The following is a 27,499-nucleotide window of genomic DNA, read 5'->3' on the forward strand; positions in this document are numbered from 1 at the left end:
GCAATTGCGACCGAAACGCCTAGTCCAGTTCGAGGTTCTGTCGTTTTCGAAGTTCGACACCCATCAGAACTCGATGTGGACGATACAAGGACTTGAACATGAAGCGATCCTCTTCGAACCAGCATTACGTCTGCACACAACGTATCCCTCTCGATCCAGATCGACTAGTCCGCAAGTGGCCGACAAAAAAACAAACAGGTCCAACCGATAGAGATCTGGGGGCTGAGATGCCAGAAATAGGACGTCGCTAACCTGGAACCGTGCCTTACGGAGCGTGATCGGCGATCAGCCAGGGTCCATCAATTTGTTGTTTGTGTCACGGGGGGGAGGTTCCGATCGACAACGTCCGCCGCCGACGTCCCTCGGGATCGATTGCCGGGAGCACTGCAAAGGCTAGCTCCAGGTCGTTTCTATTTTTTTCTCCCCCTTCGTCTCCCCTAATCAGATAGAGAAAGCACGAAGAGGGATGCGCAGGCGAGTTGAGAGGGCCATCCAGACCGGACTACATATAAACCTGGGCTGCATCGCCACCCTCCTCGTCTCCGGCTTGGTCTTCGTCCTCGGCACCCACTACATCCCGTATTCGTATCCTTACCCTTTATCCGGAACCCACACTATGGATAGCGGAGCTGTTCACCTACTGGCCGCATTGGCTAGCAATGCCACAAATGCCGCTGCTAACGGAACCGCAGCTGCAACAGCCGGTCACAAAGCCGGCGGGAAGAAGCCCAAGAAACACTATTACTTTATGGCGCGAAACAGTTGGGAGACAATCGCCGGTGTCATCATCGCCCTCGCCATAATCAACGTATTCACTCGCGGGTACGCCTACTGGCGAAGGAGGCGCCATGCCAACCAGAGCGCGGCGATGCTACTCGACAAGCAAGAAGGCTTGGCCATGGTCGATGGAAACCTCAAAGCTGCCAGAATTCCTCAAGCGGGGGCTAGTGTCTTGCAAAATCTGGGAATGTGTACCACGCTACCATGGTGGCTAGGCGGAGCGACTTTGGGTGAAGCGTTCTGGAACATCGGTTATTGCGCAGCGCTGGGTGTTTTTGCTTTCCATCAGAGTGAGTGGTCTTCATCTGGGGCGTACCCGTTCCTTTAGCTGACAGCCTCTCGTCCTTGAACAGCCAAGCCCGATGTACCCGGCGGTTGGGGCAACCAAGCCGGTCATATGGCATACTCTCAGATTCCCTTGATCATCGGATTGGCGGGCAAGAACAACGTGATCTCATGTACGTATCGCAAAAGCCCCCTTGCGACTAGGGTCCTCGGATTGCTTACCTTGTCTCGTAGTCTTGACTGGTATCGGCTACGAAAAGCTCAACTACCTCCATCGTACTGCGGGACGAGCGAATTTGTTTCTTTCCTGGATTCACGTTCTGGGTCGAGGCTTAAAGGGGTAAGAGCTCTGGCTTTGGCGAACGCAAGGTATCTACCCCACTAACCGTCCGCTCCAACAGTTACAAGGGAGGCTTCGCTCACGAGCTCAAGGAAGAGAACTACTTGCGATGGGTGAGTTTGACAAATCGCACAATGTCGCCCGACAACAAGCTGATTCGAGGCCTTGTGTAGGGAATCGTGGCGATCGTATTCTACACCGTCCTCACTTTTGGGTCTTTCCGAGCCCTAAGGAACAGAGCGTACGAACTGTTCTTGCTCAGCCATATTGTGATGGTCATCTTTTACTTGGTCGGCTGTTGGCTGCATTGGGCCAAGTTCAGCTACTGGGTTTATGTGAGTGCGAGGCGAGATGGAATTGTCCGTCCCCGCCCAGCGAAACTTACGCCCAGTGATTTTGATACAGCCCGGACTCGTGATTTGGGGTTTCGATCGTCTCGTGCGAGTCCTGCGTCTGGTCGTTCTCAACAAAATGTGGATGTTTCCATCACGAAGGGTATCCGAGGGACTCGCCGATACCAAGGTTGAGGTGCTCGGATCCGACGTTCTGCGTGTCACCGTTCAGCGTGGTGGCTTGTCGTGGCGAGCTGGACAACATGCGTAAGTTGCGCTTGCTCGAGTACTGGGAGATGCGTCCTGAATCCAATGCGTTGTTCCTAGCTTCCTTATCATGCCTACCATATCCAAGATCCCTTTCGAGGCGCATCCTTTCACTATCAGTAACATCTCTGGTGTTGAATGCCCAGAGGGACAGGCAACTTTCATCATCCGAGCGCGAGACGGTAAGTCAAGGTCGATTGATACCTTGTAGTGCCGCCGACTGGACACTCACCCTGCTTGCGATAGGTTTCACTAAGCGTCTGATGGCGAGAGCCGGAGGGGAGGCTAGGATTCCTGCATACATCGAAGGGCCTTACGGACATGGCTGTTCACTTGACCATTACGAGCAAGTGATGTTAGTCTGTGGTAAGTCTGTGCGGCCATGGCGTCAATTCGATAGCAAAGCGCTAATTGATGAGCGTCGACAGGCGGTTCCGGGATCTCCTTTGGGACTTCAAACTTGATCGCCATCATCGACGCTGCCCGTCGAGGTGAATCTGCCGTTCGCAGAGTCAAGCTCGTTTGGATGATGAGGAGTCAAAGTGAGTACTTTTTTCCCTTTGCTCCCGTCTCGTATTGTGCAGTCTGATTGACAGACCCGTTTACATAGGACACTGGCAATGGGTGCAAAACATGATCATGCCTATGCTTGTCGGTCTCCCCGAATCAATCTGCGTCGAATTGGACTTCTATGTGACCGCCATGGCTGTGGAACCCAATCCTACTGTCGAGGAGGCTCATGAAGCGGCGGTTCAGCCCATGCTCACTACTGAAGAGACCGACGAGGCCGCAGTGGTGCCCGAGGCGTCATACGAGACAAGTTCGGGGGTTCACTCCGGCAGGTCAAGTGTGACGGACATGGAGGAAAAGTTGGGAGTCGAAAAGGAAAAGTATCGACCAGAGTCGAGCTTGGAGTCGAATGCCGTCACCTGGCACAGCGGACGAGCCGACCTCCGTGTCGTACTGTCAGATATGGTCGATGTCGCCACTGGTCCCGTCTCGGTCAATGGTGAGTATTCCGCCATGTTGCCTAGTGGCACCGTCCCAGTGCTAACGACCGTGCACACATTCGATCTAGTTTGCGGACCTCGGACCCTGCAAGCTGCCGCTTCACAGGCTGTAAAGACAGTAGCTACCCCTACCGAAGTACTGAAGGGCCAACAGCGCATCTCGTACTATGCCGAGACATTCGGCTGGTAAACGAAAAGCCCAAAAGCATTGGGCAGCATTTATAGATGATGGACAAAGGCGGTGCCAGCAGGATAGATAGATACCCACATTGTGTAATAGGAAAGGAGGACAGAACGAATGTAACAGGTGCATACGCGAGGCGAAATGAAATACAATACATCGAGATCAAAGCATGGTCATGATCGAAACGAGCTATCCACTGCGAGCCCTACTACACAAAATCTACAAAGCTTGGAAAACGTTATCTACTGCTTCTTCTTGCCGATCACGCTAGCCTTGACGGATGACCGCCCGGCAGCACCCGCCGTCTTCTTCTTGGCAGGGAGGGCGTCCTTGGTCTTTCCAGCGAGCACCTTTTTGGGCTCCTTCTCAGCCTTGGGCTCCGGAACAACAGCCTGCTTTGCGGCTTTTGGCGAAGCGGCAGCCTTTTTCGGGGAAGGGGCGGGGACGGCGACGGGCTCGGCCTGTTTCGACTCCTTGCCATTCTTTTTCGACTTTTTCGAGCTCGGGGCCGACTCGTCCTCGCTTGCGGTCATCATGCTGTCGTCGCTCTCCTCGCCTCGAAGTCGCTTCTTCTCCGCCTTGCTCTTCACCTTGACGTCGACGTCCTCGGCGCTGTACAGCTTGGCGGGATCGACAGTCCAGACGGGCAACAGCATCGATCCCGATGTCTTGATTCCGACCGACTTGATGTTATCCCATGCATCGGGGATCTTGCCGACAACGGCAGGAAGGGCGGCGAGCAAGTTCTCAAGAACCTGCTCGGCGTTGTGATGAACAGCAGTAGCTATTCTCAGGGTGCTAAGTTGCACAATAGGACGTTATCATGAGCACTCCTTCAATGTCAAGTGCGAACTTTCGGTACCCAAACGTACGAGGTGGTACCCAAGCTCTCGTGGAAAAAGGCAGAAGAGATGGCCTGTGCGAGCTCGGTCTTGATATCTTTCTTTTTTAGGTTAACGGGAAGAGGTTGCCTACGAGAAGTAAAGACAGGTCACATGTTAGAAGTCGTTCTGCAAGCTCCACCTCAAGCAGCAAACTCATTGCGTAGACTCACTTCTTGGCGTCGAAAAAGATCTTGCCCAACAGTTTGGGCATCATCGGCATGATGCTCTCATCACACAAAAACACCTGATGGTCGTTGGCCAACGCCCGCCTGGCCTCGTAAGGCTTGTGCTTTCCCTTGAGCTTTTCGAGACCAACGACACGGGCGATGAATTTGACGCCTTGTTCATGCAAGAGATCTTTGTATTGCCGTTGCGGGTCTTTGGAGAAGAGACAGACCGAGGTTGCTGGGGGAGGGGGAAGAGGGGGGTGAGGAAGGTTGCTGGGAGGCAGATGTCAAGGCGGGAAATCAGCATCACATAACCTTAGATCGTCACGCCGGCCTGCTGCAGACTTACATTCGGCTCGGCTTGTTGCTCTTCTTGGTAGGCATTCTTCGGGTGTTGATAACCAACCAGATATGCTCATCCTTGGAAATCAAAGTCTTTTCCTCCTGACGCTCCTTGTCCTTAACATGGTGAGCCAAGAGCGCCTTGACGGCCTTCTTTGCCTGGTCCTTGGAAAAGTTCTGGGGCAGCGGGGCGGGAGCCTTGGACGTCGACGCGGCGGCGACCGGCTTTTCCACCTGGGCAGGCATAGGAATGTTGGGCATGGCTAATGAGATAAACCTGAATTGGCGAATCGGGATGAGCGGTTGGGGGGGGGGGAATTCAAGAGATTGCTTTGCTAAAGACGACTCTCTGCAAATCTCGATGAGCTCTCACAAGTCGAACGCCCAACCTTCGAAATTGTCCTGCGAACGGATCTCCGAGTCACGTGATGCTCAAGGCTCGGAAGCGAATTTGATCCCGACAGCGACCTCTTTCTGTCAACCTGTGTCAAGTATCACAACGGGGATATCGGGTAGTCGCATGTATATATATATATAAGTGTACACAGGGCTAGATGACCGCAGACACCACGACTCTATATGTTTCTTAGCAAGTAGAAAGCAGAGATATACTATTATCGCGTCCCGCGCCGACATCGGCGAGGACATCAAGAGAGACATAGAGAGATACAACGGTTGCGCCCAAGATCGGATCGGAAGAGTCGGTTCACTTCGTGTGCGGGGAAAAGGACGTTGGTAATACAGGGAGGATAAGAGAGGGAGGAGAAGAAGACATTCGAATTCCAGTGGGGAACGGATTTGTGTGTGTATGTATCCAGTGTCGGTTGAGATCCTCGTTGCTACAGCCTGGTGATTCGAAGAGAGGAAGATAGTGTATCGCGATTCGGTCCGTCTCGCCTCGTCCTTCAGAAGAGACCATGTAGCGGAGAGACAGGTAGAGATGAGCGAATCCTGTGTGTGGCGGATGTGAGGAATGGATCCACATCGTCGCTCCTAATGAGAGGTCACAAAATTTGTCGTAAAGCTACCCCTTCCGCCAAAGTTAGGGGTACCAGAGCCAGAGGTCGAGCTGCCCCCGCTCGATCCCGAATGGTGGCGGCCCCACGAGGACGGCTGGTAGCCAAAGTAGTTGTCGCTAGCCAGTCCATGTCCGGTCGGGGTCGTGTGTTGACTGCTCGTCGCGAGGTTGGCGTATTCAGGTCCGAACGGGTTGAAGGGACGGTGTATGGGTGGCATCCCTGTGGGTGTCGTGCATCGGGATTGAACAGGAGACGAGATCGGAGCCCGTGACTGGAAGAAGCAAAACTTTTCCACCTGCACGATGTGGACAAGATATTTATGGCTGGTCAGCTTCAGGGCAAAACGGGTCAAAGTACTACTTCGAATTCAGGCATAATGAACTCACGAATTCCTTGTATCCCGGCGAATGAATACCGCTGTTATCGCTCGCCTGCATCGCCCGAGCTCGATCTTCCAGGTGTCGGTCCCTTTCGTTCCCATCAATGACCACCTCGGGAAGGATCACGATCGAACGAGGCGGACTCGGGGTCACGCTCGGCGACGTGCTATCGGTCAACGGAGACTCTGGGGTGACTTGCAAACTGTTACCAAGGGGAGGAGTGGAGAGAGCCGAAGAAGGAGGAGAAAATAGGTCTAAGCCGTGGACGGCCGGGCTCAAGGGCGCTTCGGGGTCAACCTTGTGAAAATCCACCTTGTCGTTTCGGCTCCTAGTATTCCCAGCATCACCCGCGACCGGAGGCGAGCTTGCTTCGGTGGGCTCGGTCCACACGGGCTGACTGTCATCGACGACCTCGCCACCCCAGCTTCGTCTTCGTTCGTGGCCCTTGCCACTACGGGCACCCTCGGGGGTAAGCATAGCAGGCTTGTCGGTGGAAACGATGCTGAGCGGACGGCCTCGGGGTGGTTCCGCCTCATCCTTGGTGGGGGTTTTGACGATGGGGACGTCTTCCTTGGATGGCGACAAGAAAAGGGGACTAGGCGCACAATAACCCTTGAGCGAAAGGTGTTCGTGCACGTCCGGCATGGCAGGTGCTTGGAACGATGTGTTTCGGAAGGCTGGGGTGTCAGGACTCGGTGCAGCGGGGGAAGGAGCCGGAGGCGAAGGCCGGTTCGATTGACCAAGAACGCCTTTCGAAGGCGAACTGCTCGGGCTGCCCATCCCTGGGAAATTCCAACCTGTCGCGCGACCGAATCCAGAAGCTCGCATCCCTGGCACTGGCGGTGTCGATAAAGCGGCCTGCCTAATGGGGGGCGAGTCTGCATCACCTCCGACTTCAAACATCGCCCTCTGTCTGCGGACCGGCTTGTATTTTTTGAACGTAAAGTTATAGTTGCCGCCATTGACGCCCGAGTCCCACCATTCCTTGCCTTCGACCGAAAAGCGGATGCACATCATCAACCGCTTCTCTTCCAACTTGCGGCGGAAGTCTTCGAGTTTGATCGAAAAGCTGAATCGATCCCAGCCTTCATCGCCGGTAGTCGAGCCGGGAATGTGGACGAGGTGAATACCGGACACTTCCGAAACGGTCCTGAAAAAAGAAGCACATCAGACCGGGCTCGAAGCAGCATTCATACTCCAAACTACTCACTGCCAATCGTCCATGGTGAATCGAACAGCAACCCATTTCTGGAAAGCGACGTTTCTGACCAAGATTGTCCCTCTTAGAGCGACCGGCTCCGATGCAGAAGACATCTCTGCCCGTTCCAGGATTACATTGTGGTCCTTCAACCCGCCCGAGTTGCTCATCGGCGAAAAGTCGAGCCTGACCTTGGGTACGACGCTCGACCTATCCCCGAATGCAAACTTCTCCCCTTCGTCCTGAGACTGAAGCGCAGCGTTTCTTTTCCTCCTAAAAGCGGCATACTCTCGTGCGTCCGTATCGGCTTCGGTCTCGGTTTCTGTTGGTGGGTACATCCCTTCCTCGCCGTCTGCTGTTTTGCTTACGGCGGTGACTTTTTGTTCACGGAGGAAGAGCACGACGCTTTCCAACCTCGCTCCCTGGTCACCAGAAGATCCAGCGAATCTGACGTTCTTGTGTCGATCCGAGCCGAAATCACGATCATCCTCGGCCGGAGCAGGGGTGGCCGGTTCGCTCTTCGATCCCATCATATCGCCTCGCAACGGCAAGTGAGGTGTCGACTGAGACCTGACCTTGAGTGAAGGCTTGACCAGCTCTCCACTCTTTTTCCTGATCATCGACGAGGTCGGACGGTTGCCCTCCCATGTCGATGCGTATGGTGTCGAACTGCCCGAGTCGAGATCGTGGTAGTTGATGGGTGGTGTGGCGGGAATGTCGAGTTGCAAGGAGGAGGACGGTTGTCGACGAAGGCCAAGGCTAGGTCCGGAGCGGGTGGCGTGTCGAGGATTGATCACTCGATGAATCGCCGCATTCGATTTCAACGGACTTGCGGGGGTTGGCACGAGCGCGGCTGGCTCTTGCTCGGCAGCAGCACCGGACTTGGGGAACGGGATGACCGACTCTTTCTCCTTGGGCGGCAATCCCGTCGCATCCGGCGTTCGATCTCGACTAGGCGTACGGTCATACGATCTTCGCCTGGGCAGACCGTCCACCCTCGTTGTCGAATGCGAATCGTCCATATCCACGCTGACATCGAGGTCTTGACTCGTCGTCCGACCCCTGGTATGGCGTTTGCGTTTCTCCGCCGCCTCCTGCTCGGCGGCATATCGTTGTAGACTCAAGGTGATCTCGTCCATCGGGGTAGTGGGACCGTCCGTATCGAGCGTCGACACAGAGCTTTGTGATTCCCTGACGGGCCTGGAGATCCCGCGGAGACCGAGAGTATCGCTCTTCTTGCCCCCACGCCGGTCGACCCCGCTCATCATCTGCCCATGAGATGGGCTGACATGGTTGTTGCTGGTCCTCCTGGGTAGCGAATTGGACGTCGACGTCGAGGCCGTAGCGAGTGGGCTGGTAACTTCAAAGCTCATCGGCGTGGCTAACGGGGACGTCTGCCTTGACCCGTTCCTGCTCGAAGTATTTCGTCGGGGCAAGACCGTCGGCGTCGAGGGTCCCGAATGTGATGGTGTGATGGACCCCGAGTAGTGATGACGCCTAGACCAACCTGGTCGGGATGTATGACCGTCCTCCTTCTCCCTAGGCGTCTCGTCCTTGATCATCTCCACCTGATCCTCGTTCTGCGTCTCTGCGCGCTGCCCTTCGACCTCCATCAATGCGCGCTGCAAGGCTTTCTGGGCCTCGACCTTGCTCAGCAGGTTCGAACCTTGCGGCTGTGCTGCGCCCGGAAAGCTTATCGATTCGGACCGGGGAGAGTGCAGGAGTGACGAGAAACCTGACGAGTTGATGGGAGACACGGGGGATGTGGGCTCGGCGTAAGGCATGGCTGCGCAGTGTTGGCCGATGTGGTTGGGTCTACGTCGGTCAACGGTAGGTAGGGCGTCTCGTTGATGGATCACTACGAGGCTGTAGGCGACAGACGTGACGGGGTGAGGTAGGAATCGTCAATGTCAGCCTTTTATCGATCAAACCAGACCGGAGATGTCGATCGAGTTTTGTATGATCAGTAAGAGAGAGAGCGAGAGCAAGAGAACCAAGAGGGTGGGTGGGTATCCAGTAGTGGGCCTATGTATGTCGAGGTCGTCGTCGGTCCTCCCTTAGCCTGAGTTGGCGATGACGGTGACGATGATGGAAGATGACACTTGCTTATGACGCAACCGTAAACAAAGGATGGTCGATCTCTCTCGTCGGCTTTTGGGCTGAGATGGATCCTGTCTCGCTTGCGTATGCTGTGATCTTTGTATGATCTGTGCGAATCCACCAGTCACAGGCCACAGGCGTTTGAGGGGGTTTCCAGAGATCGAAAGAAATAAGAGAAGGAAAGAGGATACGTTGTTATTTGCTGGCAGATCGAGGTGCCGTCCTTTTGGCGCGGGCTTGGATGAGTCGTCGAGGTGGTCGACGTCGTTTTTAGTCTTTGTTTGTTTTGTGTGTTCCACTAAGATATTTCTTCCGTCGTTTTGCGTGACTAGCTGACTCGACCCTCGGATGGGGAAGACGGGACGATCGATATCTCGAGACGCCTTTTATGTGATCCCGTTCGATCTCTGTCGTGGTCACTGCGGTACGTGCGACCGTATTTCGGGTTCGGGTTTGAGCCTTTTGCGTCGTGACACAGAAACAAAATATCCAAGGGAAACTGCAGTGCCGCTGACAGCTGACCCGTCCCGCGCCCTTTGTGTACCTTTGCGGTGGGGCGGTAACGGTATAACGGTGGATCCCGTGGTGGATATCCAGGCGTGGAGCTGATAACGACGAAGATCTCTATCTCTACCTCTTCGGTCAACACGTGAGGTAGCTAACTAGGTGGGCGTTTTAGCTAGCTGGTCGATTGACGAGCGTGATGTATAGGTGGTCGTCCCTCGTCTTGTATATGAAAAGCTACGCGATCCTCTTCCCTTTCTGTATGTTCTCTTGATCGCCTTGGCCGCAGCCCCTGGTACAAGAGAAAAGGGTTTCGGACGAGAACGCGAGTTTCGGGTTTTGCTAGGCGGTATGACGCGGTGGAGAGATGTTTTTTCCCCTTCGGCGCAGAGGAGGCCGAGAATACCGAGAGGATGTGATGTGCTGTAGCCGGTTTGATGGTATGATGCGAAACGATACGTTGCTTTTCCGAGGTCGTTGATCCACCGTGGGAAGGGCTCGGACTTGGGGGTATACGCAGTGATGAGGATCTCGGGCAAAAAGAATCGACAAGTTGGCCGGTCGCAGGTCTGATGGAGCGAGGTGAATGATGTGCAGGACAAGCGTGATCGACTCGCAAGTCTTGCTAGCTCGCAGTATGAACTTGACGCCCTTTATCGAGGTCACATCCCACCTGACGATGGATGAAAGTGTCCGTTGTTATTGATCGGACGAGTCCCTTTGACGGGGATGACCGGGACGCAAAACCCCTTTGACACCCTGTGCTCGCTGTCCTTTGCTCTCCTCTCGCCCTCGTCGACCCTTGCATGGCCCCGCTGTAGATCCCCCAGGACGAGGTGGATGATCGTCAAGGTTGCGGGGAGAGGTCGAACCCTCGTACCCTCGTGACATCTGGCTCTGTCCCTCATGACGCTCGATTCTCCTTGACCCGTCCCGCAGTGAATCCGGTCGCCTCATCACACATCATCGGACTCGACGTATAACTGATCAAAAGAACCTTGATCCTTGGAGGTGATTATCTTTTGTTCTCATGCTCGGCAGCGTGATCAGAGTTCTGATGGGCGTGATCATAGAACCTTCGATTCCTCGTGGATCCTCGTGTTGATCCGCGTCAAGTGGGTCGTTTCATCCTCTCCATCATCACTACTGAGCTACTGATCGGCGCTCTTGCCGGTGACGTCGAACCTTGTCTCATCGGCTGAAACGTATCCCCGTGTTCCGCTTGCTCGATCGCCCATGCGCCTGTACGATCGTCCCTTTCGCCTGCTCCCAGCTGACAAGGGTCGTGCGTCTCTGCACATCGATCTTGCTCCCACATTGAGATCCACGCCGTGAATACCGACAGATCCGACGATGTAATAGCCTCGTCCTGTTCGATGCCTTGTCCACTGTTCGTCCGATGTCAAAAGGTTGATTTTCGAGCTGGTCCTCCTGGTCCTCTTGCTGGCTCTCGCTCTCTCTCTTTTACTAGACCACGGGAAAGGATACAAGGGACTCACCTATGCGACCGTAATATCCCTCGTCATTGCGGCTATATCTTCCTAAATAGGTCACGCTGGAATTCTATCGCTCGCGGATGCCTCTGGCTTATCGAGGTTCTCAGCTGGTTGTACCAATCGAGCTTGATTGAGGCAGGTAAGCTATCTCGAGAGCAGAGTTGGATATGCCAGCACTGGATCGTTATGTTGACGTCGCAAATCTGGTCGTCGTATTCCCTAGTCGTCGTCTGCTTGCGTAACGAGCAAGAATCCTCGGATCCTCGTCTGTCGCCCAAGCGAAAAAAGGAGAAACGAATTACGATCGTGCCGTGCCGCCTGTGCCGATACGTCGAAACTGGAGACTCCTTCTCTGGTCGATGATCACTGGTCGGGGCTCTATCTATGATGTGAGGGGTACTCGTTCGAGAGCACGACAACGTCGACGACCCCTTTGATTGGGTTCACGTCTCTCGAGCCACAATCAGAAGAGGGGAATGTCGCAGTTGATCGGAGACACGGGGAAGAAGACGAGAGAGGAGGAGAACCCACTGTACACGACGGGAGGAATTTGATGGGATTACCAAACCCAAAAAAGGCGTTCGTAGAGTGGCCGCCCGCTGCCGTACGCGGATTTTTTTTTTGGCCGTGCGCTCGTGAGGACTGGCGTTTCGACGGCAATGACGTTGATCTGCCGTATGGGGAAGGATATTTGACATGTAACGAGGGGCTCCGAATGGCCCACCATCGGCAGAGGGCTCAGGACGTTACATCGAAATAGGAGGTTGCGCAACCAGGAGACTCTATCCCCCACCATACTTACCGCACTCCATGGGAAACGGTGATCGACGGTCTCCGCGGAACATGGGAATTACACGGATGCAGGTCGATCTTCCAAGCACGCGCTTGGCAGTCAACGGTGAGATGCTTCCGTACTCGTCTGTCAAAAGTCACAGACGTGGCTCGTGAGAAGCATGAGAACCAATGAAACAGGGTCGAAACAGCTCGAGAGCAAGGACGAGTCGGGCTCTCGCAGTTCGACCTTGCAACGATGCTAGGGTGGACATGATCGTGGGCAGGCGAGAATCGCAGAGGGTGACTCCCCTCACGCTCGCTTGATGAGCGCACCCAGTGCCTGGTGAGAACACAGGGAGAACAAAGAAGAAAGCTGGTCGGACTTCTCAAGATTCTGTATCACCCCTAGCTGACTGGCTAGACATGACGACTCGGGAGCCGCTACTTATTTGACCGCGACCACCATCGCGGATCACCAACGGCTCCGTATCGGAAGGTCAAGGAAACGGCCCCGTGTCGGAGGGTCAGGGAAACGGCCGAGGAAGGATAAAGCCGTGCTCAAGGCTCATATGCTCGAGTGAGGGCGACCTATTTGACACTCTGAAGCTTATTCATCTCGCGTTGTGTATCATCAATAGCAACGTGACCTCGACCGTCATGGTGATCGACAGATCGCGCCGAGGACCAGGCCGCCGTTAACGGCAGGCTGCCTAGTTCGTCGAATAGATACCTGCCACCGACGAACTGATCCGTAGCGATACTTGACACAAGCGATTGATGCCTTGGTCTCAGAGTATCACGCCGTCATATCTTACAGCGCGCATGACCGACTGGTTCGACGTAACGTGTCGTGAAACACACGGTGCGACTATCGACTTGTTCAAGACACCAGCACCTGTTGGCTAGTCGCACCGTGTGTTTCATGAAACGATGCGAGACAGTAGTAATGCGCGCAGACTGTACGTACATATCTGATCTTGCTCAAGTCAGCATCAGCCGGCGTCGATGGCTCGTCGTCGCCGTCACGTCTGTATTGCGTATGCAACGCCTCGAGGAACGCCACGGACAACGCCGTTCACGTCACTCCCGCCCTCGCATAATTGACACCGCTATTAGCTATTGGGTCGTTTCCATCTTGAGAGGTAAGGCGACGTAAAACACAGACCCCAGATGTATGCGATCCCGGCTAGTCGTTTCAGGTTGCACAAGGGTATGGACTTAACGTCTTGATTATTGGTTTGATCGCTTGCAATCATCTCGGTTCGCTTGACCTCGGTTCCCGCGGCCAGGTCCGGAAAAACGAGAGAAAACGCCACTGACGGAAGAGAAAACTTCCATCGCTTATCGCTTACGCAATCCTGGACTGGCCGTGTCGCCGCCTCACGCCTTGTGAACTTCTTGGCGACGATGCCCGAACCTGTCGACGATCTCGGGCGCGAGACGTTCGCGATCGAGAGGACCCGGATTTGGGTTTGATCGGCGGGAATGGATTGATGGGTGCGACGTTTCAAGTGAGCGCTTGATTGGATCTGACGGCAGCTGATGGTCTTCTACTTCTTTCATTTATCAGTTCGCTGCTTGAAACACATATGTATACTTGTGCTCACGATGATGATGTCGATGGCGCCGTAGATATGACGTCGAGGCCTGCTCAGGTCGTGGTTCACGAGTCGCTGCATGTGGTTGCGAGTCTCGAGCGTGATTTTCGCTGTTCGAAGACAATCCATCGACCGAGGAGAGACCGCATTCTGTTCAAAGGACCTTTCCTTCTGGCTTGCGCCGGTGATATAGCTACAATTCACTCCAATCCATCTTCCACTTGCCCATTCTGACAACGCCGTTGTGCCGCACGTCAGCAAGCCAAGCCCTGCGTAATCACAAAAGGCGCTCAGAAGTGTCCCTGTGCTCCAAGAGATCCCATTATACCTCAGCTGTATCCTCCCCTTGGATCTTCGCTCTCTCACACCTGAACCCCTAACGATCCTCGAGGAGCCAGCGAGGGGAACGTCCGACAAGCGACAACGGACAACAACAACACGTGAAGAGGTAGCAGTAGTAGAGTGAAGATCTCGCGCTATCACGCAACCGCAGCCTCACAGCCCTCGGCCCGCGCGCGAATTTGCTTGGAAGGGGGCTCGAGCTCGCCATCCCTTTGATCCAGTCCGGACCAGACACTGCTGAACATCGCCTCTTCCCCTCCCCCATTCATTCATCTCGACCGTCTTGACCTACCTACTCTCACCAGGTCCTCTTAGACAGGCCAAGCTGTCCTCTGTGAGAGAGGGATGGTGCATCGGTCGTGGTAGTCGATCGCATTCCGTCGCTCAGCTCCGACATCGGGACAGCAAACGTGCGACCTCTTACCTACCACCTTCGACATACCGCGAAGATGACCCTCTCTTCATCGCTCTCCCTCTTTCGACGGTTCTCTCGCAAGAACAAACGTCAGCCCTCTGAACTTGCACCCGATCCGCAAGTCGAGGATGTATCACCATCAACATCACTACCGCAAGGCGAGCTCTCTTCGTCCTACATAATCGCTACACGCAGCACCATCAGCGCCACCACCACCACGTCTCGTCAGTCGACTCTGGGTCGAGATCAACAGGACAAGGGGGAAAGGAAACGGGTCGCAGAGACCCCGCAGGAAGAAGGTGATCTAGAGACTACTCGGAAATGTTCGAAAAAGGTCGCCTTCAACGAGGACAGGTCAGTGGTCTTTTTTCTGCTTCCCCCCTCGGTCGTTGTCTCGACGGGAGCTGACGTCGACCATTTCGCGGGCGTTTTTCCCATGTCTGACCGACAATCACCTTCTCCGTGCAACAACCTCCCACAAAAACTATTATTTGACGTCGATGGCGTGTCCCGATCACGTATCCTTCTTGCTGGTCGATTGACCACAGTGAACCGTCTCAGCCTTCCCAGCTAGGATATGAAGAGCCGTTACAACCAGCACGAAGATCAGGCGAGCCGGTTTATCCTGTACGAGGATCGTCGATGGAAGACGCAGGAACGTATCTGCTAGAAACGACGAGGACGACTACGACGTCCATCTCCTACGAGCTCATCACCGCATCCGAGGACCACCAGGGTAGACCACCGATACCTAGCAGGATGTCCAGTCGCAAGCTCATCAAGAGGTCCCCGCTACAGAGAGATTCCAAGCCGGAACCGATCAACACCTCGGGCCTGGTTCGGTCCAAGACGGAAGGCAGAAACCGAACCCGATCGGCAGACGGTTCTAGGGAGGGGGAACAGGTGGACGAGTCGATGAAAATGTCACCCTGGAGAACGTGGGGCAGAAGAAACGGGGAGAAACGGACCAGGAGTGATGCACCCCCGTCGGCCTGGTTGGGAAACAAGGGCATCGCTGCGGAGCTCGGTGGTGGACAACCTCCTTTACCGCCAGCGAGCTCCCTGGGCAAGCGATTGACCAAGAGTATCAGCTTTACTCGACCTAAAGAGACCAAGATTGTCCAGGAACCTGAACAACTCTCGGCCAGGGAGATGGAGGTCGCAGGATTCGCTCGTGCTTTGGAAGCCAGAAAGGACCGGGGTAAGATGGAGCTCGTACAGACGCCGGGGGAAACCGTCTACGGGATCGGTTGGCAGCCTGAAGACTCGATCAAGCCTTATATCCTCCTTCGACCGTTGTCACCGATGACCATGCCTGCGCCTGATCTCGAGCAGGAAGACAAGGAGGTCATCTTGTCGGCTTCACCCGATCCTCGTTCGCCCGAGACGCCGATCTCTGCCATGGAGATGAACTCGGAGGACTGGAATCACGCGGCAGGATCGACAGATACGCATGGAACGACTGTCTACGCCGAATCGTCCGGCTTCAGTCACGATTCGAACTGCACCCCGGCATTGAGCATTATCACCGGCTCGTTTTCGCCCTCCGCTTGTCCGACTCGCCAGAGCTCGTTGTCCATGTCGCCGGCCCTTTTGACACCGGCTTCAACGCACATGATGGCTCACCAATCCGAATTACTCTACCGCAAGAGTACTACGGCTAGACGACCGAGGCTTCAACGTACCCTTGCCATGAGTCAGATCAGTGTTACAGGACTGGAGGACGAGCTGGGAGAGAACGTGCCATCCGAGCAGGAGATGGTCCGACTGAACAAGATTGACGGCAAACGAAAGAATAGGCAGAGCTTGATGCAGATCGAGGATGACATGGCCTTTGCGAAGGTCGTCACCGAGCTCATGAGGGCGGAAAAGGAGGAACAGGTCAAGGAGGAAGAGACGGAAGGGTGGATGATGATTCGGGATTTGGGTTCGCCCAGTTTGGAAATGACCAAGCATGCCAAGACGATGCGGGCATTCTTCTTGGTCAGAGAGCTCTTGAATGGAGAGCGGAATTATAGACGGCACCTCGTCAAGGGTATCGAGGTGAGTCGGTTGACTGTTTGACCGGAAACTCTCAAATCCTCAACGTCCTCCTTTGCCTCACAGATGTTGATGGAAGATACTTTACAAACACAAACCTATGCCACTGGCTACGACCCCATAACGACGAATTCGATCTCGCCATCGAAACTTACGAAACAACAGAAGCGCTCGACGTCCTTCATCAACTTGCCCGTGTACGCTGCGAGCAAGGATGTGATGATTAAGGAGGAGACGTCAACCCTCACCAAATCCGCTCCAGGAACGCTCAAGCGGGGCAACCGACCGCAATCGTTCTACGTTGCGCGGTCTAATTCCGACTTTGGTGAACGCCGGAACCGGACGTTCAGCGACCTCACGGCGCTGGCCAATGGAACTCCACCGGACCGTCAAAGGATCTGCGAGGATTTGCTCAAGCATATGCGTGACCTCTGCGTCGCTTCTCGTCGCCTAGCCAACGGACTGGAATTCGACCCATCACCCAATGAAGCGGCAGCTATGTTTCTCAAGAACGAAGACGCCCTGCTCTCGGTCTATAGCGAGTGGTCGAGCATTGTGGGCGAGGCCATGTTGAGCGGGATACCCACCAAGATCCCCGCTCGAGCTGCAGCTCGCAGTAAAGATGCGACTAGGCAGAGGAGAAGGAGCTTGAGATATGGAAGTAAGGATAACGACATCCCAGCGGGAGAACTGTTGCTGGCCGACATCGTGAGTGGTGCCGCAGATCGACCCATTCACCGCATGCTGATCTCTTCGCTTGTGCCCGCAGATCATCAAGCCCACGGCCCGCGCTGGCCAATACATTCTTCTTTTCCAAGGTACTTACCTCCTGCTGCTATTCGTCTTGAACGACCGTATGCTGACTAGGTTCCACCTGCAATTACTCAGAAATTCTCGACTGCCTCGTCAAAAGTCACGAAGACACTACCTTGATCGAGGCGGCTCTCGCTTCGGCGAAACGGCTCGTCGCAGAGTGTGACCGTCGGCAAGCCACCGACATGAGCACCGTCGCCTCGCACAACACTGGTGTCGCCTTATAATTCACCGTCCCCTCATCCGACCGTTCTTTCCCAATATTCTGGGCTCGCGTCACTCTTCCGCTCAGCATTGTTTTATACCCTGTCACCGTCTTTGCACGCACGACCGTCCACCGCGCACATCTTAGAGTGGGTCGGCCTGATGCATCTCTTCTTGTATCCATACACTTTCTGTTCATTACATAGTCATGGCATCAACTATGTGTTAGAGAGATGCTACGGGTGTTCGTTCGGAATACATGGGAAACATGACCTCGGGGTAAGGCGAAGGTCGCGTTGCACGTGAAAAGATTTCTCGTTACCGGACGTTTCAAGATCACTCGACGCTTTCGAAGGCAAGTCAACCCCATGCATGCAACACCTCGTCATCTTGTGCCTTGGTCGTCCCCATATCAAGCTACAATTCCTGTTGTCCTCATCTCTCCAGTACATAGACATCACGCTTACTAGTAGCTGGGACCGTCCCCCAAATTATTCGACAGAGCTAGCAAAGGCGGACCTCTTCTCGATCACACGACTAGGCTCGCCAGGGAAGAAGGTCAGACAGTTACGGTCAACGGCGAGACCCAACAACAGAGTCTAGGAATCAGCAATGGCGGACCAGTCGCAACATGTGGTCCAGATTCCTCAGGCTGTGAACATTGCTGCCTCTCAGGATGCGAGTATCTCGCAAGAATTGCGTACTCAGGCAATCGATTACCTGACGAAAGTTCGAGAACTTAGCGAAGAGACTTGGAAGGTGAGTCGGCGTCTTTTCATGATCAGGTCTCGTCTTTCATCTTGCTGACCATTGCATATCAGGCATGCTTGACCCTGTACCTCCAAGGTGCCGGAGCAAGCGCAACGAATCCGGTCGGAAGGGACGGAAAGGAGAAGCTATCGCATGAGCTCCGAGTGTACTGCTTGCAAATCGTGGATGATGTTCTCGGCAACAAGTGAGTGTCCATTATAGATGCTGGCTATCTATGTTGGATAACTGATGGTTCTGTACTGCATCGAAGGCCCGAAGTCATCGCAGAGCAAGACCTGCTGACACTTCACCAGGCTCTGATGAGCTACGTTCAAACGGAGTTCGTCGAGGGTAGTGCTGAGCAAGGCCTAAGCTGTGAGTTAAAGCGATTCAGGAATTTGGAAACGAGACTTGGATCATAGACTTACACCGCTCGTCTCGCTGTATCTAGTTATTCGAAACAAGTTCTGCTACACCCTTACATTATGCTTCCTCCGCCTCTATCCCTCGCCAGTCCCCGACTTTCTCTCCCCCTTCCTATCCTTCCTCAATTTCCCTCAAAGCTCAACTCAAGCTCAGAACCTTCAGCCTACCATCGTTACCCTTCGAATGCTTTGTGAGATTGCCGGTGAAGTGCACGATCCGTTGTTAAAGTCGGCAAGAAAATGGACGGCAGAGCGGAACAACAGGGACGGTCAGGTCCGAGACAGTCTTCGAGTCCGAGGAGAGGTCAAGATCATCTTGGACGGGCTGGTCAGTCTGGTTGAGCAAGGGATCAAGTCAGAGGGCCAGCCGATGATGCAGGAAGTGCTGGAATGGTCGATGAATACATTAGCAACCTGGGCCCGTAAGTCGTACTTCACGATACCGCCCAGTCCTGTGCTGATTCGACCATGCTTTGGTCAACTTTAGCTTGGGTCGATATCAACGCATCCGTCACCCCTGATTCCTTGGCCCTCTACCGAAAGCTTGTCGAGCACCCATCTCCGCGATACAGGAATGTGGCTCTTAGCGTCTATTCGATCCTGCTGCACAAGGGGACCAAAACATCAGCGGAAAAGCTGCAGATTGTGCAGGTCTTGGATGTCATGGCCTTCGTCGGGCCACTGGAGGAGAAGACGAGATTATCTGGAAAGGCGCCGGCAGATGTGGAAGATGAAGAAGTCGCTTTTAGGGTTGCACTGGGCAAGGTGCTTGCCGCATATGGGACGGAAGCTCTGAAGATGAGCGAAGACGTGAGTTCGAGCCGTTCGATGAAGCATGACCACGTCGCTAAAGCAATAGACCGGGATCGCAGGAATCAGCCGATCCGGCATTACGATCCGAGACAGAAGCGATGTGTTACCGAACATTACCCATGCTACTGAAGTTCGTGGAAGACAACAACAACGACATTTACGAGGCGGTTTCGCCATTATTAACTGATATCATGCGAATCGCAAGTCGATCAAGCTGAAAGACGCCCAAGTTGCTGGAGCTGACCTAACGTTCGACCGCAAACAGTACAAGAAGGCCCGCAAAGCCAACGAAAATGGTTACGTTCTACCCCAAGACAAGGCTCAGTTTTTTGCGACACTACTAGAAACTTTGGTCAGCCAAATGCAATGGCCGGTGGACTCGGAATGGGACCCGGCAGATCCGGGCGAGGAAGAAGACGACGATTACGAAGCGTTCAACCAGCGTCGAATGGTGAGTTTCGACATGGCCGCGAGGACAGGTAGAATGCCTCTAAAATCAGCGAACGGTGTCTCCAGCGTATACGTTCAGAAATCGATCAAATTGCGCAGATCGACTCCGAGTTGACCAAGAGCAGGATCGTAGCATTTGTTTCGGAGACTTTCAATCAGATCCAATCTCGCGGCCCCTCTGCCGTATCGTGGCAGCAAGCGGAACTGGCGGTACACTTGACCTATATCTATGGCGAATTGCAACGAACATGTAAGCCGCCTTATACAGCTACTTGGACGACCGTGAGCCCTGATCAGTAAGATCCATTACGCAGCAACGCAAGGAAGAGAGATCTTCTTCAACATTCCCGCCGAGATTACGAACGCGCTGAGAGAAAAGGCAAAGGAGAGAGCCGAGAGGTATAGGGAACTGAACGCGACAGGCGAGGATCTACCGGACGCTCAAATACCACTACCTACCAGGGAACATGTGGACTTTGATCAATTCAGTCTCACGCCACAGGGACAGATGCTCGAGCAAGCGATCCAGGCTGGCATCTTGACATACCCTCATTCGGCCGTTACGTTACAATATCTCGAATGCGTGTCTCGGTACTCGGAGTTTTATAAATGCAAACGTCAACACATTCAGCCCGTACTGGAAGCCTTTGTTGACCAGCGGTGAGATGGACGCATCGATTGCTTTTCACCGAGAGCCACAACTAAAGGGTCCCCTCACTTGCTTGACAGGGGTATTCATAATGACAAGATGGCTGTGCGACAGAGGGTCATCTACTTGTTCTCAAAATTCATCAAGGACGCCCGGCGGTACATTGACAAGGCCTTTGTGCCAGCCATTCTCAATGGAATCAGCGTATGTTTTTGTTTCAGAATTTCGTGCTAGCGCATAACTAACCGCATTCGAGGTATATAGGACGCTCTTCCTATCGTTGCTGTGTTGCCTGAAGTTGAGAATCCCGGCGATGACGTGCTCGTCAAGGCTACGACTGGCTCCCAACCCTTCGACACGCATGTCTATCTGTACGAGGCGGTCGGAACGTTGATCTCGCTAGTTCGCGATCCCGAGCAGCAAAACCCGATGCTTCAGGCGGCGTTTGGACCCTTGATCCAGGAACTGGCGACTTCAGTACAACGATCTGCCTCGGGCGTTCGTCCAGAACTTGTGCAGGTCTTGCAAGTCCATCACGTCATTGTCGCTATCGGCGCATTCGCTCGAGGGTTCCCGGAGCCTGGTGAAGTACCTCCGTCCACAGCTCCATCATGGGTAGCAGCATTCGAGCAGCCATCTCAGGCCGTGTTGCAAGCTCTCGAGGCATACAAGTCGTACAGGATCATTAGGGATGCGGTGAGTTCGGGTAACACCTCCACGTCCGGATGCGACGCTGATGCCAGCTGTGGCTCATACAACAGGCTCGATCAGCCATGGCGGGGATTATCGGCGCCTTGGCCACCAGAGGGACTCATCTGGTCGCCCCACTCGTGATCCATACGGTGGACCTGTTCGAGCCGCAGGAGCTGCTAGAATTCTTTGGCTTCCTCGGCATGTTGGCGCATCGTCTCAGGGTAGGCGGTCTTCGAGGGATACATTGCTGGCACGTGAAGCTGATCTGGCATCTGCCTTCACTCTAGGCCGACATCAAACCGATCCTCGAGGAGCTTTTCCCAATCTTGTTCGACCGCGTGTACGCTCTCTTGGCCACTCCCGCCACGGGCACGGACGAGACGATCTTGCAGGGCAACATGAAGAGGGGTTATTTGAGCTTCCTGCAGACGATCTTTACCGACGATCTGCAGGACATGTTCCTCAGCGATCGTGAGTCATGACCGTCCGACGTCGGTGTCGACTCGGCCACAAGCTGACACAACTCCTTCTACTTGGGTCGATAGGCAACAAACCTCGTCTCGACGGGTTCATCAACCATCTCTTGTCGATCGCCACGGACAAATCGGAGCGTAGCGACCGTTCCGCACAAAAGGCCGCCATCTTCTTGCTCATGCGGACCGTCCAGACGTGGGCTTCTCAGCCCGGTCTCCCTACCGCGTTCCTGACCGAGGCAGCGTTGTTGAACAAGGAGAGCAAGAAGCAGGTCAAGGTCAACGGGAACGTGCTCACGAGCGGAAATGCTAGCAGTCCCGGGTCCGGGTCCGTCGCGGGAGGCCAGGTGGTTCCAGGGTACGAGACGGTCGCGTACGAACGCATCGTCCCGGCCATGTTCCAGACCATCCTCGATCCCGAATTCAAGGCCAAGGACGGGCAAGCTTCTCTGGTCATCCACGAAGTGGGCAACCTCTTGCGAGAGTTGATCGCCGCGAGGGGGAAAGAGGCCGTGGAGTACCTCGAGAGTCGCTTGTTACCCTCGACCGGGTGTCCATCGGCCGCCGCCCAGGAGCTCTTGGTGCATATGAGGAGCGAGACGGCGAAGGATTTCAAAAAGTTCTTCGCCGACTTTATGAAGGAATGGAAGGCGGGACTGGGGTCAGCTTGATAGGAGGGGGCTCGTTTCAGGATCAGCGGTCGACAACGGAGAAGACGTGATGCGCGTGCATGCATAGGACAAGGGCAAAGTCTATCGAAATATACCATACCAAAAGTCGGAAGAAGGCGTCGTGGTGGCCGTTTGTGGGCATTACGATCTTATATGCGAGGTTTGTAGCGGGGCTGGGCATGACGAATTACAGATGTCATATGTGCAGCCATCTCACTGTTTCCAGCCTGTCTAGCTAGTAAGCTGTATCAGAGGAATATCCCGTTTCACCTGGAAGGGTGTTTGTTCGATCTGGACCGAGATGACCAGTCGCTCAGTTGCCCTTTTGGGTAATTTTTCATTTAGCTGGGGCTGACGACGCGTTCGAAATGGCGGGATGGCGCGCGCGCGTCTCGTCCTTTGTTCCGCAAAGAGGTCGGGTCGGTTGATCGAAGAATCTATTCACAAGTTCATCCAGGTCATGCAGATCCTATACATTCTCCACACCCCCCCTCGACTCCTACCTCGCCGTTGGAGACATAGACGGTCAAAGAGAGAGTGTCATAGAAACCAACCGTCTCGAAAAAAGCCGGCACAAACCACCTCGGGCGTTGTCCGCTTTCTCGATCTCGAGAGGAACTTCTTGCTCCACCTACCTTTTTCTTGCAACTCGATCGATCTTACGCCCCTGTACACCAACTGGCTGAGGCGATAAGGAGAGCCACAGAGAGAGAGGGAGAGATAGATTGAGAGAGATAGCCGGTAGTTGGGGAGCAGCCAGAATCCAGGATATCGGCGAAAAAGCTCGAGCCAAAGGACATTCCCCTCCTGTCGGCGTTCTTGTGATATCGATCGCATTCCTCTGGAAGGAATCCGTCAGGTCTCGCCTCAATTCCGACGGAGATCTTCTTGCTACGATATGTACAACCCCTTCGACCTGGAATCTACCGACAACAACGACAACCGCAACAACCATGCCAGCCTGACCGGAGCGCACCTCAACTTTGTACAACACCCCCCTCTCCCTACCTTTCTCCCACACGTCTTTCCTCACCCTCATCCCGAATCATTCACCTCGCAATCCGGGTCTTCAACCTTTCCGCCGACAAACCACCAGATCTACCCGTTTTCTCCACCTGCGACAGTCCATAAAGGGACCGCCGCAAGGGGACGTCGGGGAAGGATCGTCTCCCGGGACCTGCACTTACAGTCCCAGCCTTACCCATCCTCCTCGCAGGCTGGATCTCAACAACAATCGGGATCATGGAACCAGCTTGATGATGGACGACAGAACGATTCGGGATGGGTCTTGGGGAACGTCGAAGATGGACAAAGTGGAGATGTGCCCCGGACGGTCGGGAGACGAAGGGTTGGGAGGGGAAGAGGCAGGGCTGTGGATTGTATCACAGGGTGAGCACCCAAGTCCACGAGAATGCGTCATCTTGCGATCCGACTGAATTCGCTTTCTCTCACGCAAACAGCCTCCCGACCCCGCCGCATACGAAGGATAACCGGCTAGACCTCTCTTCCCACCTCATGCATCACCAACACCATCATCACCCTCCGATGGGGGCTCTACCCCCGACGCCGGCTTCTACCGTACGGACGAAAAGGATGGTAGATTACAGGAACATTTCGGGGACGAAGTTGGACATCCCCGAACGGGTATTGGAAGAGGAGGTCGAGGAGGATGAACAAGAAGTTCGACTCGGTTCTATTCAAGCACCGAGCGGGGAGAACGGGTCGGGCGCATTCTTCTCAGGGAGAACGAGCAGGATGTTTGCCAGGCAGATCGGACCGGATGGGAGTTGGCAAGTCGAACTACCGGGACATCAGACGGGATCGGGGTTGGCTGGGAGGAAGAGGAGGAAAGTGTTCGACGGGTCGGTCTGGGTCGTCGGTGGTAGCGATGCCAACCAGAATGAGAGCGCTAGCCACACTTTGGACGAGGAGGACGATGGGTTGGCAGATACGGACAGAGAAGGGACCCCTGAAGGAAAGGCCGGGAGCTTGCGATCGAGCGTCCTGCTCAGTGCGGCGCCGATCCCGGGAATGAGAAAGGGAAACAGTTTCTTGCAACAGCTCGAGGCTGTGGCTGCCGAGAAGAAGCGAGAGGAAGAGGTGCATCAACAGCAGCAGCATCAGCAGCAGCGGGAGCGACAGCCCAAGATGGGCGTGAACCCTTTCTCAGCGAGAAAGACGGGGATATCTTTGTTCGGAGGGGATGCGGGGAGGAACCCGTTTGATGATGATGATGAGGCTACTGTGCCAGTGATCAAACGACCGACGGGGATGAAAGGTCGTTTGTTGTCCTTTGGCGAGTCTCGGCTACAATCGAGTGACGAGGAGGATAGCGATCACGAGGATCGCCAAAATATGGGTCGACGGCTACCCAGCCCGGCGGGGATGATCAACTTCAAGAGCACCAAGCCGTCCCTATCTCGATCGGGCTCGGCCGTTCTGGACGTCCCGGAGTTTGCATTGAAACCGCCTGCAGGGTTAGGAAACCCGTTCGACGACCTGACGCCGGTGACGAGTCGTCAACCCGAGGCTGGACCGAGTTCGCCCATCTCGACGTTGATGGCGGGAGGACCGAGGGGGAAGAAGACGTGGACACGACCGGTCAGCGGTGGAGAGGACGACCCGTTTGCGGAAAAACCAGGCGACCTCGAGAGGATGTTGGAGAGGCAGAGACAATTCGTGAGGCGGCCAGAGAGACCGGTCATGGAGTTCACATTGTGAGTTACGCGCGCGCGAGGGCTTGTCGTTTCATCGCGGACTATCGTGGCTCTGACACGGGTCTTTCCTTTCGTTCTTGCAGCCGTGGTCACAAGACGTCTGCTCCCAACCCGTTGTATGGTCTCGACGAGACCCCGTTCATGGCTCGCTTACCACCTTCACATCCGGAATTCTCCCCGGCGCCCATTCCTCGACCCAAGTTTCTGCTCGACAAATTCATGGCCCAGGCCGAGAGGGCAAAGAGGGGATCGTCGGCCGGTTCGTCCTCAGACGAGACGCCCAGTCCGCCTTTGGGAGCCATGTCGATCACGCCAGATGGGTTTGTCGCACATGGTGCAAGCTCGACGAGCAAAAGAGACACTCAATCGATACTCGGGAAACGATCGAGAAGTGACCAGGAACGTGATGAGGAGGAACAATCGACGAGACCGCGGAGCGTGAGCGAGCAAGTGGGTGTTTCGCCGGGTCCTCGAACCCCGGCGAGGAAGAGAATCAGGTCGAGCATGCATCCGGTGGGAATCGTCGAGGAACATCGAGGGTCGAACACGACGCCTCGGTCGACGGTGAGGAAGACGGGTCTGCATAGGTTGTAAAAAGAAGACAAAAAAGGGCCTTGGCTTCGATATTCTTGCTGTTACTTTACGATCAGAAATAGTGTAGCGTAGCTTTCGACTTTCTACGAACGTGTTTTCGTCTTGTATGGTCGTGTCTAACTTGTCAAACAATCCATACGAATATCATACCATCTTGAACACATGGCGTAGCGCCTGCAAGCAGAACTTGGATTGGGAAGATACACGGTCTAACGCCTGCAGCAAAGCCCGCATCACCTCAAGTTCCAGAACCAAGCGCCTCCATATCCAACGACAGCTATCTGCGCCGACGCAGGTAACACGGACCACACCGGCGTGTCCACAGATCTTTCGTTGCTATGAGGCGCATCGGTGGAGGGACCGTCGCTGATAGGGAGGATTCTCCATCTCTTGCCGCGGTCCAGAGAGACGACCTCGACTGCACCGTCCAAGTCGGTCGCCGATCCAAACATGATCTCGCCTTCGGGTCGAGGTATGAACCTGAGCGACCTGACCTTCAACATCCCAGCTGCCAGACCTTTGACCTGAGGATCAAGATCGGTCTTTTCCAGGCTCAGCACTCGCTTCTGGACGGGCTCAAAAACAGTATCGACGATAGGCGGGTTCGTATCGAATAACAGGATCCGGCCGAGGGACAAACACCCCGCCAGGACGTATCGTCCATCACCAGACCAATCGAGGGTACATGCTGGACTGTGCTCAGCCTTGTACGACCAGATCATGTGCCCCGTCTTGAGACTCCAAGCGCTGACCACGCTATCGCCGTCGATCCCGGAAAACTGCTCGCTGTCCGGGCTGATGACGCCCGTGACGTTCTGGCATTCTGTAGTCCAGACGTGCAAACATGTGCCGCTCCCAGTCTCTCAGGCTCGGTAAGTCCCGTCGAACGAGGCGCTAACGACCAGCTTGTCGTTGGCAGAGAACCCTATCCAAGTGACGACATCCCGGTGGCCCGTCAGGGTGACCGTCTCGGGCGTATCGAGATTGTACAAGTTGATATCCCACTGATCGTCCGCGTTGGGCTCCGGGGTCTTTCCGGGCTCAATGACGAGCACGTTACCAGCATGATTGAACATGGAGGACTGGTTGGACGAACAAAGCCTTCCATGGATCCGCTGGGCAGCTGAACTGACCAAGATGCGACCCAAGAGCCGGTTGAGCGTCGTGGTCAGGTCTTCCTGATCCTCCATCTTCAGCGAGATGGGCGGTTCGCCCTCGCCCAACCCGGTGCGAATGCGTTCGACGAGATCTCGAGTCAGGCCCTCTGCCCTGGTTTGCCCGGTTTGTAACGTTTCCCCATGGAAAGCTTCAGTGAGATCCCATACGAACACCTCAGCTCGCTCGGAGTCGGTCTCGTCCATCCAGGCTATCGCCGACGAGACAAACGTGTCTGACCTCCCCGGTCTGAACGCCAAGCATTCGATCTGCACGGTATGCCCGCAGAGGGTCGTCCGCTTCTTAGTTTCGAGGTCGTACACGTCCACCTCGCTGCCAACGGCTACAGCGAGCTTGGTCACGTCGGAACTGAAAGCGTGGTGAAGCTGATCTTGGAGAGGCCGACGATCGTTGGGGAACGGGAGGAATTGATCGTAGGTCGGCCAATGTAAGATGCTCGTCTCTATCGGTCGCTCGTCATCGGACAAGGAATGAAAGTAGGATGCGATAGCCCATCGCCAGGCCTTGGCCATATCAGAGCTGGGATCAGTAACTTACTAGTTTGTGCCAGAGTTCTTGTTCGGTCCCGTGGTCGCGCCAAAGTTTCGTTCAAGAAAGTTGTTGTCAGGAAAGTA

At 54.8% G+C, this 27,499-nt stretch overlaps 7 protein-coding genes across 7 annotated transcripts; 4 read left to right on the top strand and 3 right to left on the bottom strand.

Moving 5' to 3' along the window:
- The first annotated feature begins 212 nt into the window (after positions 1–212).
- HD553DRAFT_281184 (ferric reductase NAD binding domain-containing protein) lies at positions 213–3,364 on the top strand. Its single transcript, XM_046178124.1, has 11 exons — positions 213–1,070; positions 1,134–1,238; positions 1,300–1,405; positions 1,467–1,518; positions 1,579–1,740; positions 1,811–2,004; positions 2,065–2,186; positions 2,251–2,370; positions 2,433–2,546; positions 2,615–3,013; positions 3,083–3,364. Exons 1-11 carry the CDS (start codon positions 467–469, stop codon positions 3,202–3,204), a joined length of 2,100 nt encoding a protein of 699 aa, XP_046038771.1. The 5' UTR covers positions 213–466; the 3' UTR covers positions 3,205–3,364.
- Positions 3,365–4,924, bottom strand: HD553DRAFT_306226 (ribosomal protein L1p/L10e family-domain-containing protein). Its single transcript, XM_046179249.1, has 4 exons — positions 4,599–4,924; positions 4,253–4,522; positions 4,071–4,169; positions 3,365–3,996 (listed from the first exon to the last, which is right to left on the bottom strand). The coding sequence occupies exons 1-4, from the start codon at positions 4,850–4,852 to the stop codon at positions 3,441–3,443; spliced, it is 1,179 nt and encodes a 392-aa protein (XP_046038772.1). The 5' UTR covers positions 4,853–4,924; the 3' UTR covers positions 3,365–3,440.
- Positions 4,925–5,417: 493 nt separating this feature from the next.
- On the bottom strand, positions 5,418–9,061 carry HD553DRAFT_174164 (putative phosphatase regulatory subunit-domain-containing protein). Its single transcript, XM_046176913.1, has 3 exons — positions 7,201–9,061; positions 5,997–7,140; positions 5,418–5,905 (listed from the first exon to the last, which is right to left on the bottom strand). Exons 1-3 carry the CDS (start codon positions 8,970–8,972, stop codon positions 5,585–5,587), a joined length of 3,237 nt encoding a protein of 1,078 aa, XP_046038773.1. The 5' UTR covers positions 8,973–9,061; the 3' UTR covers positions 5,418–5,584.
- Positions 9,062–14,237: 5,176 nt separating this feature from the next.
- Positions 14,238–17,717, top strand: HD553DRAFT_348232 (uncharacterized protein). The gene is made up of 5 exons (XM_046183359.1): positions 14,238–14,771; positions 14,966–16,460; positions 16,524–17,165; positions 17,227–17,275; positions 17,346–17,717. The coding sequence occupies exons 1-5, from the start codon at positions 14,452–14,454 to the stop codon at positions 17,495–17,497; spliced, it is 2,658 nt and encodes an 885-aa protein (XP_046038774.1). The 5' UTR covers positions 14,238–14,451; the 3' UTR covers positions 17,498–17,717.
- Positions 17,718–17,848: 131 nt separating this feature from the next.
- On the top strand, positions 17,849–22,694 carry HD553DRAFT_306230 (putative tRNA binding protein). Its single transcript, XM_046179250.1, has 14 exons — positions 17,849–18,233; positions 18,296–18,429; positions 18,496–18,599; positions 18,676–19,071; positions 19,137–19,459; positions 19,522–19,662; positions 19,728–19,913; positions 19,979–20,162; positions 20,227–20,572; positions 20,642–20,765; positions 20,826–21,257; positions 21,323–21,475; positions 21,542–21,725; positions 21,800–22,694. The coding sequence occupies exons 1-14, from the start codon at positions 18,087–18,089 to the stop codon at positions 22,396–22,398; spliced, it is 3,453 nt and encodes a 1,150-aa protein (XP_046038775.1). The 5' UTR covers positions 17,849–18,086; the 3' UTR covers positions 22,399–22,694.
- Positions 22,695–22,868: 174 nt separating this feature from the next.
- On the top strand, positions 22,869–25,861 carry HD553DRAFT_306233 (uncharacterized protein). Its single transcript, XM_046179251.1, has 3 exons — positions 22,869–23,787; positions 23,859–25,115; positions 25,199–25,861. Exons 1-3 carry the CDS (start codon positions 23,297–23,299, stop codon positions 25,707–25,709), a joined length of 2,259 nt encoding a protein of 752 aa, XP_046038776.1. The 5' UTR covers positions 22,869–23,296; the 3' UTR covers positions 25,710–25,861.
- Positions 25,862–27,397, bottom strand: HD553DRAFT_348235 (WD40-repeat-containing domain protein; the record flags this gene model as incomplete). The annotated part of the gene is made up of 2 exons (XM_046183360.1): positions 25,862–26,524; positions 26,609–27,397. 2 exons carry the CDS (start codon positions 27,395–27,397, stop codon positions 25,943–25,945), a joined length of 1,371 nt encoding a protein of 456 aa, XP_046038777.1. The 3' UTR covers positions 25,862–25,942.
- Between the last annotated feature and the right edge of the window lie 102 nt (positions 27,398–27,499).

The sequence above is a fragment of the Filobasidium floriforme genome (genome assembly GCF_021052385.1).
Source record: "Filobasidium floriforme strain CBS 6241 chromosome Unknown HD553scaffold_4, whole genome shotgun sequence".
Lineage (NCBI taxonomy): Eukaryota > Fungi > Basidiomycota > Tremellomycetes > Filobasidiales > Filobasidiaceae > Filobasidium > Filobasidium floriforme.

Coding starts and splice junctions, on each gene's coding strand:
- HD553DRAFT_306226 (XM_046179249.1), bottom strand. CDS start 4,852: ATGCCCAACATTCCTATGCCTGCCCAGGTGGAAAAGCCGGTCGCCGCC. Junction 4,523..4,598: donor AGCAACAAGCCGAGCCGAAT/GTAAGTCTGCAG, acceptor TCTGCCTCCCAG/CAACCTTCCTCACCCCCCTC. Junction 4,170..4,252: donor ATCTTTTTCGACGCCAAGAA/GTGAGTCTACGC, acceptor TACTTCTCGTAG/GCAACCTCTTCCCGTTAACC.
- HD553DRAFT_306233 (XM_046179251.1), top strand. CDS start 23,297: ATGTACAACCCCTTCGACCTGGAATCTACCGACAACAACGACAACCGC. Junction 23,788..23,858: donor GCTGTGGATTGTATCACAGG/GTGAGCACCCAA, acceptor TCACGCAAACAG/CCTCCCGACCCCGCCGCATA. Junction 25,116..25,198: donor CCGGTCATGGAGTTCACATT/GTGAGTTACGCG, acceptor TCGTTCTTGCAG/CCGTGGTCACAAGACGTCTG.
- HD553DRAFT_281184 (XM_046178124.1), top strand. CDS start 467: ATGCGCAGGCGAGTTGAGAGGGCCATCCAGACCGGACTACATATAAAC. Junction 2,187..2,250: donor CATCATCCGAGCGCGAGACG/GTAAGTCAAGGT, acceptor TGCTTGCGATAG/GTTTCACTAAGCGTCTGATG. Junction 2,547..2,614: donor TTGGATGATGAGGAGTCAAA/GTGAGTACTTTT, acceptor CCGTTTACATAG/GACACTGGCAATGGGTGCAA.
- HD553DRAFT_174164 (XM_046176913.1), bottom strand. CDS start 8,972: ATGCCTTACGCCGAGCCCACATCCCCCGTGTCTCCCATCAACTCGTCA. Junction 7,141..7,200: donor TTCACCATGGACGATTGGCA/GTGAGTAGTTTG, acceptor TTCTTTTTTCAG/GACCGTTTCGGAAGTGTCCG. Junction 5,906..5,996: donor CGCCGGGATACAAGGAATTC/GTGAGTTCATTA, acceptor CACATCGTGCAG/GTGGAAAAGTTTTGCTTCTT.
- HD553DRAFT_306230 (XM_046179250.1), top strand. CDS start 18,087: ATGGCGGACCAGTCGCAACATGTGGTCCAGATTCCTCAGGCTGTGAAC. Junction 20,766..20,825: donor CCATTCTCAATGGAATCAGC/GTATGTTTTTGT, acceptor CGAGGTATATAG/GACGCTCTTCCTATCGTTGC. Junction 21,258..21,322: donor ACAGGATCATTAGGGATGCG/GTGAGTTCGGGT, acceptor CTCATACAACAG/GCTCGATCAGCCATGGCGGG.
- HD553DRAFT_348232 (XM_046183359.1), top strand. CDS start 14,452: ATGACCCTCTCTTCATCGCTCTCCCTCTTTCGACGGTTCTCTCGCAAG. Junction 14,772..14,965: donor GTCGCCTTCAACGAGGACAG/GTCAGTGGTCTT, acceptor GATTGACCACAG/TGAACCGTCTCAGCCTTCCC. Junction 16,461..16,523: donor ACCTCGTCAAGGGTATCGAG/GTGAGTCGGTTG, acceptor TTTGCCTCACAG/ATGTTGATGGAAGATACTTT.